We start from the raw sequence: 11,120 nt of genomic DNA, 5'->3' as shown, positions 1-11,120 counted from the left end.
GTGTGCGTGTGTGTGCGTGTGCGTGTGTGTGTTACCTGGTGTGTGGGGCGTCTGACCCACCGCAGATGTCCAGCTGTACTCTTTACTCCAGTCGCTCCACTCAGCATTGGGCAGTTTACTCTCTTGATACTTGACTCTCACCCTGACCACGTACTGCTGATTTAAGATCAAACGGTCCTCTTGCAGCTTCAAATGAGTTTCTGTAGTTGTTCCGATAAGGTCCTCCACATCCTAAACAGACATTGACAGAATGAAGCATTTCTGCTGTGATGAACGCTGACAGAGTCACAGTGAGACGGCTCTGAATCTGCCTTCAGATGCACATCATCTAAACATCCTGTCTTTAACCATTACAGTTTGTTTTACAGTCGCTTACACACTAAAGTACTCGAGACACACTCCTAGTAACACATCTCCTCAAACCAAGTCAGCAAAACTGCAAGCACATTATCAGCTTGCAACTGTATAACAAAATGTTTGCAACACACTGAACACTTTTCTCCACAGACACTCAACACTGACAGCTCATGAGTTCTGGAAAACACTGACATTCATTTACTGATTCCCTCTACTTACAGCTCACATCAGAAAACACTTACAGCTCTTTCCTTCATTTTGAGAAAGAAAGAAATGATTTCCACCCTTTGTATTTATTGCTGAATATGCTGTACACAGTATTTGTGAGCACACTGAACATGCACAAGATTCTCGTGTTTGACATCCGTGTGTAACTGGAGTGTGAATAAGCTAATCATCTGTTGGTTGTATGAGTTGTGATGCAAGAGATGTGTGATGCTTTGCATATTGTTTTTTGTGTGTGTGTGTGTGTGTGTGTGTGTGTAAAGTTTAGAAAAAAGAAGCCACAATTTCAGAAATCATGTACAAGCAACTGTCAAAAGTGAAGTTTTTGTTGTGGAAAAAATAAAAACGGTGGACATAAGAGAGGTTGATATGCTCACCTTCCAGCTCTGAGCAGCAGATCTGTACTGGACCCCAAACTCAGGCTGCAAGTAGGTTTTTAAAGAATCGAAACTCCAAGAAACATTCATCCCATGAACTTCCAATGTCTGAGCAGGAGCCACTTTCACGTCTGCACACAGAAACACAACATGATCGCTCAAGCAAACAGTTATCAGCTGAGCAATAGCTCAGACTGGAGCCAGAACAGGTTTGTGAGGAACAGAAGCCATGACAAAGTGTCTCTCGCTCACTAATGAACTCCTGCTTCACACATGTAAACATTAGTGATTGACACACTCTCCAGCTTCGGTTCCAGAACGTGTCCGTGTGAGTTATTATATTTGACTCACCACTATCGCTTCCCATATGTTTTGCTATTTCAGCCACAGGATTTGTGTAGTTTTCACACCGGACTTCTTCATGTAATTCTGCCGTTAATGACATTTTACCTCTCTGCAGCAGAAAAGAAAGAAATAATGCATCTGTATGGCGCGTCACAAGTTTGTTTCGGGTTTCAACTCAATGCTGGATGATCAACAAGATGTCAAATGAACTCAAACAAGTGGGATCAGTCACCTTGCTTTCAAAGACCACGGTGGCAGAGCGTATGTGCGGCTGCATCGGGTCTGCGATCAAATCCACCTTCTTTGTATCCTGCCATCTGAAATCATAGAAAATGAATAAATCATTCACATATAAAAATGAAGCGCATACACTTTAGATTTTATTTTTCTACTTTTACCTCACAAGCTAACCAACAAATCAATCAGTAGAATTAAGAGAAAGGAACATAAAACTCTTTAGACACTAAAGAAGCAACAGAAAACTGTTCCACGTTCATGAGTTCTGGATTCTGTACAATATAAAGGCTGATTGTTTAATCACAAGCTAAATACATTATGAAGTCACATTCTTCCTTACATCTTCTCAACTGATACATTAATCCAGCATTTGGTCTCGGGTCGGACCGGAGGGATTACGTCCAGTTCTGAGGTGTCCCAAACACATGTGAAGGTGTTGTGGAAATCATTTTGACACTTTAAACCTAGAGAAAGAACAACATTTCAGCAATTCAACCTAAAAATAAAGATTGGAAAGTTTTCACAGTGATACCACAGAATAACCATTTTTAGGTCCCCAAACAACCGTACAGAAAAGAGATCATAAAAGAACCATGTTTATTTTATTAATCTAAAGAACCTTTTTTTCCATTTTAGAGACCCTTTTTTTGCAATGGAAATCTTTTTGGATGTTAAAGGTTTTTCATAGAGCCATCAATGCCAATTAAGAACCATTGTTTTTAAAGGAGACATATTATGCCCCTTTTTACAATATGAACAAAGTTACTGGGTTAAACTTTTTCACATTTCCTTGGTTGGTAGATGCACCGGGGACCTGATTATAGCACTTAAAACCTTTAAGTTAAAAGCACACACATTTACAGTGTGTGTGTGTTTGTGTTTCACTTGTGTTAGATCCTATACCTACCAATCTATTAAAAGAGATCAATCTTAACAAATCAAATGTATCTGACTGTTATTTGTAGAACTAAATGAAAAGTATCTTATTGATCACAAGTTCAGTATGGAGTACCGCAAGGCTCAGTAGTAGGACCGTTACTTTTTACCCTGTACGGCTGTATAGCTGGTTTTGTCAGATTTAACTGCTAACAAGACAAATAGACAAACTTAGTAAACACACACATACAGATCACAACACAAACACAAAGCCCATCAGGAGTTCTTACTTTGATCTGCAAGAGCTGAATATGATGGCATCATCATCATCATCATCATCATCATCATAATAGCCAGAGTCTGCATGATGGCGTTTTCGTCCCAGCATGCATTTGGAAATCTGTGGGAGACAGAGAGACCTACATTTATCACATGTGTAATTGTTGCTTATTTCCTTGTAAAAAGCACAGAACATGACAAATAAAGCTTCGCATTCATTTTCCTTCCCCCAACGCTCACACACTCGACAGGTGGAAAAACCCAAAGCCACAGACAGAAAGAGCAAATACACAGATCATCACCCACAGACTCAGAGATATGAGACACAGAGCTTCTAATGTGTGATTCGGAGCACGATAGTACCGCTACACGGCCGTTAACCACATGACCGAACACGCTTCTGAATGAGCGCGTGACAGACTCGATGGGACACGCTATAATTAACAATGTGTGCTCTGAAATATCTTTGATTGAAAGTCTTTGATTTTCTTTTCTTCCTGCTTGAATGAACTGTAAATAATAATCATCAATAAAATGGAGAAAAGCAAGAAAGAAAAGTATCAGCACTTCAGTTTTTGTTTAGGGTTAGGGTTAACTATTAAATCAACACACTCATATTTCAGAAAAATTTTCAAAACTTGGAAATGACACAAATGGCCTGAGAATATTTTATCATATTATATTTGAGCTTTAATCACCATTGAAGGGAAACATGTGATGATGATGATGATGATGCTGCCTCATTACATCAGATGTTCATTCATTTCAAATCATCCTCTCCATCAAAATAGAGTTCTGTATAGAGAGTTCATACATACTTGATTTTTGTCTAAAAACTCAAGTGTTCAAGCAGAAGCTTTGCGCTGACAGGTGTGTGTAGAGACTCAGAGTGAATAAAAGCGTGTTACATACGTGTGGAGCGGAGACGTCCCAGCGCTGAGCGTCGCGATGTCACTTGCTCATGTTCCCATCTGTGAGCGAGATCACACACACTGCAGGGTTAAAAGAGCGCAGCCCTTCCTGTCACACACACACACAGGTAGAGAAACAGGTCATGGATTAGGCCAGCGCTGGGCTGTTGTGGTGACATTTATCAGGGCAGGAAACGAGAAGCGTGTAGGAGGATACTGCTGTTCTCCCTCACTCTCCTGTTTATTACAACACACTAACTCACACTAACACACGTGTTGATAGACCAACTGCTGGTGTGTGTGTGTGTGTGTGTGTGTGTGTGTGTATATGTGTATGTGTATGTGTGTGTGTGTGTGTTTTCAGGGCCTCACATTTCCGAGAAGCTTTAAATGAGAGAAGTGACCACAGTTTGTGGTTATGCTCCTGAAACCCATTTACGGCTCTAGTAAATATCTATCTATCTATCTACAGTCAAACCAAAAATTATTCAGACACCAGATATAATTTTTTTATATTTTTTTACTAGTGGGTGCTGGACACTACAGTTCATTTATGTAAGCGAGGAGAGCAAAATACATTAAAAACTGTGACATATTATACCAAAAACTTGCTAATACTGTGGACTACCAGTAAAACTGATAAAAATGTGGAACCAAAAATCATTCAACTCTGCGTTCTTGTCATATAGTATTACCATTTTCTAAACTATAGCGAATAAACTGTGATAACGTGTGGAAGGTGTCTGAATAAATTTAGTTTTGACTGTATCTATCTATCTATCTATCTGTCTGTCATCTATCTTTCTCTTGTTCTGTTTTCTCGATCTCTGTGTTCTTGTTGCTGAAGGTTTACCGCACATCTGAGAGGCTGCACCTGTTTTTCTTTCTCGTCAGTGTGAGACTGAGCAGAAACAGGTGAGATGTTCTCATTTCACTCTTTCAGAAAACAAAACTCCATCAGTAGCTGAATGATTAGTCCGTGTCAGTTAATGCTGATATCAGTTGATGTGATTTCCAGATAAGTTGATCCATTATTCAGAAAACCTCTCGTTTGTTTCCTGTGTTTAAGCGCAGAATGTTTCTGTGAAGCCGACAGCATTATCGGTTCAACATTACAGGAATAAATGTAGATGGCCTCTTCTCATGTACGTATATGCTGCTATCCTGAGATTTCGATAGACAGAAGCACAGGAGATACAAACAGCTGCTGAACTCAGTGATCAGCTGCTGAGCAGCCCTAAAACACTGATCTAATACCCGCTCTTCACCATCATCTGCTCATCTGATCCCATCAGCTACACCAGAACGGTTCCCATCTCTCCCAGCATCACTGCTGCAATCTGAATCCTTGCATGATCTCTGACTCTCTGTGTGCAGCAGGTCCGATACGGTTTACCCTTACCTCGATAACTGCTCTCCTTCCAGTGACTGAATCTAATATGGAAGTACAACTAACGTGTCCGTTCACTTCAAACACTGACTAGCGCTCATAAGGAAAGTTTGACACATATTTATCACTCACCAGAATTCAGTCAGACGTCACAAGCACACATGCGGTCTCAGCCTTCTTCAAACATTTCAATCAAGTCACCTTTATTTCTACAGCGCTTTATGCAGTACTGATGTGTCAAAGCAGCTTTACAGTGTCAAACAGTGTGCTGATAATGCAAGAGGACAATAGAAAACAGTCAGTTCGTTGTTGATTCAGTCTGCAGTACCACGTAGGCGTGTGCCGTAGTTGTTTTGACGCGATCGACCCGAGTTCGAATCCGGCTTTTGCCGAACTTTTTTTCTCCCAAATTCAAATCTCATAGCGCATCGGAAAGGCATTTATTTTCAATAAAAATGAAGGAAATACTCGAAATGTTGAAAATAAAGCATCGGGTAGGTGTAGGGAGGGCTTTATTGTCCCAATAAAGTGGCACCCATTTATTAATTTGAATTAAAATGATCATTTACACTCAATACTTTATTATTGCATACTGTTTTATAATTGACCACAATAGTGAAGTGCAGATAATTGCCACTATTTGCAATAAGTAGTATAAATTGCAGAAAATCCTGGTATTTTATCATAGTGTAAATGGAATCTATAACTATTTGCACTTGGTGTAAAGCATACGGCTAAGAAAATACTGCTATTTATACTTAGTGTAAATAGCATCTATTGCTAAGAAAATATGTTATTTTCACTTAGTGCACATAGCCGCTGCCGCTGATTTTTGATTCAATTTATTATTGTTTATTTTGATATTTATTCATTTAAAATTTTTTATTTAATGTGTGTAATTTTAGTTTGTTTTTTGTTTTGTTTTTTGATGTAGAGCTACAATTGTAATTAGTAAATAATACAATTTAATTACAATTTATTTACTTTTATGCTTTATTAAAGTTCTGTTTTGACTTTTTTCCCCATAATATTTGGTAATATCCCCCATAATATTTCCCCCATAATATATCTGCTTAGAGCACCCATTTAGCCAGCAGCGGCCCTGATTGTGTGTGCAATCAAGTCGACAATATTGCCAGAAATTGTCCCCCCAACTAAGCAAGCCAAAGGCAACCAATCAGACAACTGTATTAATAAAATCATAGCCATAGGTAACTGTCTAGAGCTACAATTGTAATTAGTAAATAATACAATTTAATTACAATTTATTTACTTTTATGCTTTATTAAAGTTCTGTTTTGACTTTTTTCCCCATAATATTTGGTAATATCCCCCATAATATTTCCCCCATAATATATCTGCTTAGAGCACCCATTTAGCCAGCAGCGGCCCTGATTGTGTGTGCAATCAAGTCGACAATATTGCCAGAAATTGTCCCCCCAACTAAGCAAGCCAAAGGCAACAGTGGCAAGGAACCTCTATCGGTGACGGAAATGGAGAAAAAAACCTTAGGAGAAATTGGGGGCCAGTTCTCCTCTGACCAGAACAAACCAGCATAGTGTGATTTAATGCCAGCCTGCAACACACGTCAGAACTGGCATCGATTGCATCAGTTTTCATAGTAAAGCCATTCTGAGTAGAAGCATTGCATCATTCATCAGCCACATTACACTCTGTCTGAGCACACTGATGCCATCAGATGAGAATACATACATGAATGGAATCAGGCTGAACGATCATTTTCCGTAGAGCTGATTACAGCTGAACTCTAATGAATCAGCACTGAACTGACTTGATCTGAATAATAACATTATTGTCTTTCAGAGCTGCTTTACAGCCTCGGTCGTAGCCAGCTGTGTGTTGGCAGATCCAGCTATTATAAGCGTCTTTGGACTTGTTTTTTCCAAATAATGTGGTTGCAGTTTATATATCTTTATCTTAATTCCAAAACAAAAGATTTGAACTTATTTCAGTTTATTTTGCATTTGGGGGATTATTTTTGTTTGTTACCGCAGTAATACCTGGCAACGCTGCATCACCATCACTTAAACTGACAGTATATTCACAAAAAAGCAAAGCGAGCACAGGCACGTCATTGCTGACAGGACACTGCATTCACTAAGAGAAATGCAATAATCATTGTGATATTATCCGTATGAAACTGTATCAATGCTATGAAAAACAGCAGCATAATAATACTACAGTACAGCATGAAATATGCCAAATATGCAGACACTGGTCATGAAGAAGGCTGCGGTATTCTTTATCATATAGAAATGCTTACTAATGAGAACTATTATAGTAATAAGCATCGTTGCATGAATAATAAAGAATAATAAAATTATCCAACCCTAAAATATAGTAAAGTATCAACCAATTTTAGTGCAATAGCTAAATAAGGTCTATGTCCATCCTCCCAAAACAGAGAAAACATCTTTTACAAACATCTACATGTCTGTCACTTTTAAAGTTGATATGTATAATGAGTTGCATTTGTAAGGGTTATTATAGAGCAGTTCCTAACACCTCACACAGACCTCGGTCATGTTTACTTACGACACAATCTGTTTGCATAATTGGTTCTGTTATTTATCATCGTGAAGCTGCTTTGACACAATCTTTATTGCAAAACGCACTGCAGAAATAAAGGTGACGTGACTGGATGGCATCATATAGCTTGTTTCAGGGTGTGGGTGAAGTAATCCAGAAGATAAAATAAGAAATTATCGAATTCTTGCATTTTTCCATTCTGACCATTAATGAAAAAAATACTCCTCAACCAATCGGTGAAGACTGCCTGAATCATCAGGGTTTATCAGCACTGTGCATTTCTAAATGTCTTGTTATTTCATCAGATTATAATCATCAAATGACGCATCAACCATGTGATTAAGTGTGATCTCTGCTTTCTAATACAAGGAATAATGCAGCTCTCCCTTCAGTATCCATAAAAATAGGGCACAATGTACTGCATTGATATGATTTTCCAATTTCTGTTTTTTTACAGGTGTTTTACCTGTATTTTGAATTTTGAACTTCATTGCATTGCGTTTTAGGGTTCACAGAAAAGTCTGTAAAATGCATGGATAACGTCCCGGCAGAAAATTAGCAGTGCATTCTCCGTTTGTTTGGGTACGTTTTTGCCAGATCAGGTCTTAAAACCAATATGAATCATTTAAATCTATTACATCAAAGCCACTAATCACTTAATCAAGTTTTTCTTCTTTTACCCTGAACATTAGTGAAGAGCTTAAGGTGAAACTTGAGTGAAATCTTGAATTAAATTTTCATTTATTTAGTGGCATTTCAATCCAGATGTACTTTTTTGTCAAGTTATGCAAAAGTATGATAGTATTTGCATTTTGGACACATAAAACGCTAGTTATTAAACTGACTGGCCTCAGCAAATCCATGAAGTCAGACATTGTTGGAGATGTGGCAGAAACTCAGTGATTCTGTTGAACACTGTTAGTGCAGAAATGAACTCAACTAGAGTCCACATAAACACCCATTTATAACACACATCTGCATACAAACAACATGATCGAGGAGATATTTTAATATTGATCTTATGAAAGTAGATGCAGTTTTGTTTGGGTTTCTGTCATTTCGGACCAATTTCAATCTTTGAATTGAGACCCAAATTCACAGGCGAAACTGAAACCAGAGAAACTTTCACTGCTTTTCACAATGACCTCCAACATGATTTAGGCAAAAATACTGCGCTATTCTCGCTTCCTCCATCACTGCAGGAGTGACTAGTTTAGTCTGGTTTAGTCTGGTTTATTAATCAGGTCCAGCTGATCCAAACGCTCGTGTGTTTCTGCTGCCAGTAAAAGAGTTTCTGTTCAACTCAAAAACATTCGTGACAACTAATGACAAACCAATGGGCACACATTCCCATTTTACAAAGCCAGTTTAACATCTGACAAGAAGTCAAACCCCAAATAACCTCCATCAACCACAAGTGAAAGAGTTTCTGATCAAGTTGAGCAGGCCTAACGTAAAACAGGATAGATACTGGTAATCTAGAGATTGAGGTCGGAAAAAAACGTGTGGTTTTACTACAGCTCCAACAAACACACACACACACACTCAGACACACACACAAACATACACACAGTCACTCACACACACAGACACGCACACACACACACACGCACTCACACACACACCCACACACCCAAACCCACAAACATACACACAGTCACTCACACACACAGACACGCACACACACACACACGCACTCACACACACACCCACACACCCAAACCCACAAACATACACACAGTCACTCACACACACAGACACGCACACACACACACACGCACTCACACACACACCCACACACCCAAACCCACAAACATACACACAGTCACTCACACACACAGACACGCACACACACACACACGCACTCACACACACACCCACACACCCAAACCCACAAACATACACACAGTCACTCACACACACAGACACGCACACACACACACACGCACTCACACACACACCCACACACCCAAACCCACAAACATACACACAGTCACTCACACACACAGACACGCACACACACACACACGCACTCACACACACACCCACACACCCAAACCCACAAACATACACACAGTCACTCACACACACAGACACGCACACACACACACACGCACTCACACACACACCCACACACCCAAACCCACAAACATACACACAGTCACTCACACACACAGACACGCACACACACACACACGCACTCACACACACACCCACACACCCAAACCCACAAACATACACACAGTCACTCACACACACAGACACGCACACACACACACACGCACTCACACACACACCCACACACCCAAACCCACAAACATACACACAGTCACTCACACACACAGACACGCACACACACACACACGCACTCACACACACACCCACACACCCAAACCCACAAACATACACACAGTCACTCACACACACAGACACGCACACACACACACACGCACTCACACACACACCCACACACCCAAACCCACAAACATACACACAGTCACTCACACACACAGACACGCACACACACACACACACACACACACACACACACACAGAGTGTGTTTACGAGAAAAGAGCCGCTACATCCTCCATCAGTCACTCACACCTCTGCTGTCACATCTTTCTCTCTGTCCTCTGCTGTTTTCCATCCTCTAATCAAACACCATCATCATCTCTCCATCAGTCTGTGGCTGCAGTGCTTTTCTTCAGTAAATCATCTACATTTCTCCTGATAAATCATCTGCCTGAGCTTTTAACCGAGCAGAGCCGATATAAATGAATGCACTGACCTGCTGCCTTCATCTCACCACAAGCGACATTTCAGATCACTGATTCACTCGAGCTTTTTCGAGATTAAGGGTTTCCTTTTTCACTCTCTGTTTTTGTTTGAAGAGAATAAAAGGGTAAAATCCTTGCGGTCTGTTTCTCGCTTGCTGTCTACTTCTCTCAGAAGAGCTTCTCTAAAAATCCCCGCTTTTCTTCCTTAAAATTTCCATCAGAGACACGAAAACAGTCTTTTTATGACACTCAGTGACGTTATTCGCCGATTCTAGCTAAATAATGATAAAACCAGAGAGGTGAATGTATAGTTATCACATACAGGTGCATCTCAATAAATTAGAATGTCGTGGGAAAAGTTCATTTATTTCAGTAATTCAACTCAAATTGTGAAACTCGTGTATTAAATAAATTCAATGCACACAGACTGAAGTAGTTTAAGTCTTTGGTTCTTTTAATTGTGATGATTTTGGCTCACATTTAACAAAAACCCACCAATTCACTATCTCAACAAATTAGAATATGGTGACATGCCAATCAGCTAATCAACTCAAAACACCTGCAAAGGTTTCCTGAGCCTTCAAAATGGTCTCTCAGTTTGGTTCACTAGGCTACACAATCATGGGGAAGACTGCTGATCTGACAGTTGTCCAGAAGACAATCATTGACACCCTTCACAAGGAGGGTAAGCCACAAACATTCATTGCCAAAGAAGCTGGCTGCTCACAGAGTGCTGTATCCAAGCATGTTAACAGAAAGTTGAGTGGAAGGAAAAAGTGTGGAAGAAAAAGATGC

General features: G+C 39.8%; 1 protein-coding gene across 2 annotated transcripts in view; it reads right to left on the bottom strand.

Moving 5' to 3' along the window:
- The window catches only part of LOC107676730 (interleukin-2 receptor subunit beta-like), a 16,860-nt gene that overhangs the window by 3,256 nt on the left and 2,484 nt on the right, over positions 1 to 11,120 (bottom strand). The window contains exons 3-9 of one of the 2 annotated variants that reach the window (XM_016471388.1): positions 3,609 to 3,716; positions 2,708 to 2,817; positions 1,882 to 2,005; positions 1,537 to 1,621; positions 1,311 to 1,413; positions 960 to 1,090; positions 36 to 231 (exon numbers count right to left, since the gene is read on the bottom strand). In XM_016471388.1, coding sequence (XP_016326874.1) covers positions 36 to 231; positions 960 to 1,090; positions 1,311 to 1,413; positions 1,537 to 1,621; positions 1,882 to 2,005; positions 2,708 to 2,783 — 715 coding nt within the window. In that variant the 5' untranslated portion in view covers positions 2,784 to 2,817; positions 3,609 to 3,716. The remainder of the gene's footprint in view (positions 1 to 35; positions 232 to 959; positions 1,091 to 1,310; positions 1,414 to 1,536; positions 1,622 to 1,881; positions 2,006 to 2,707; positions 2,818 to 3,608; positions 3,717 to 11,120) is intronic. The other variant, XM_016471390.1, reaches the window with a different exon arrangement.

Source organism: Sinocyclocheilus anshuiensis, unplaced genomic scaffold (assembly GCF_001515605.1).
Source record: "Sinocyclocheilus anshuiensis isolate Anshui unplaced genomic scaffold, SAMN03320099.WGS_v1.1 scaffold3329, whole genome shotgun sequence".
In the NCBI taxonomy this organism is placed as follows: domain Eukaryota; kingdom Metazoa; phylum Chordata; class Actinopteri; order Cypriniformes; family Cyprinidae; genus Sinocyclocheilus; species Sinocyclocheilus anshuiensis.
The sequence above is the reverse complement of the archived record's forward strand: the minus strand, read 5'-3'. Positions and strand labels throughout refer to the sequence as shown.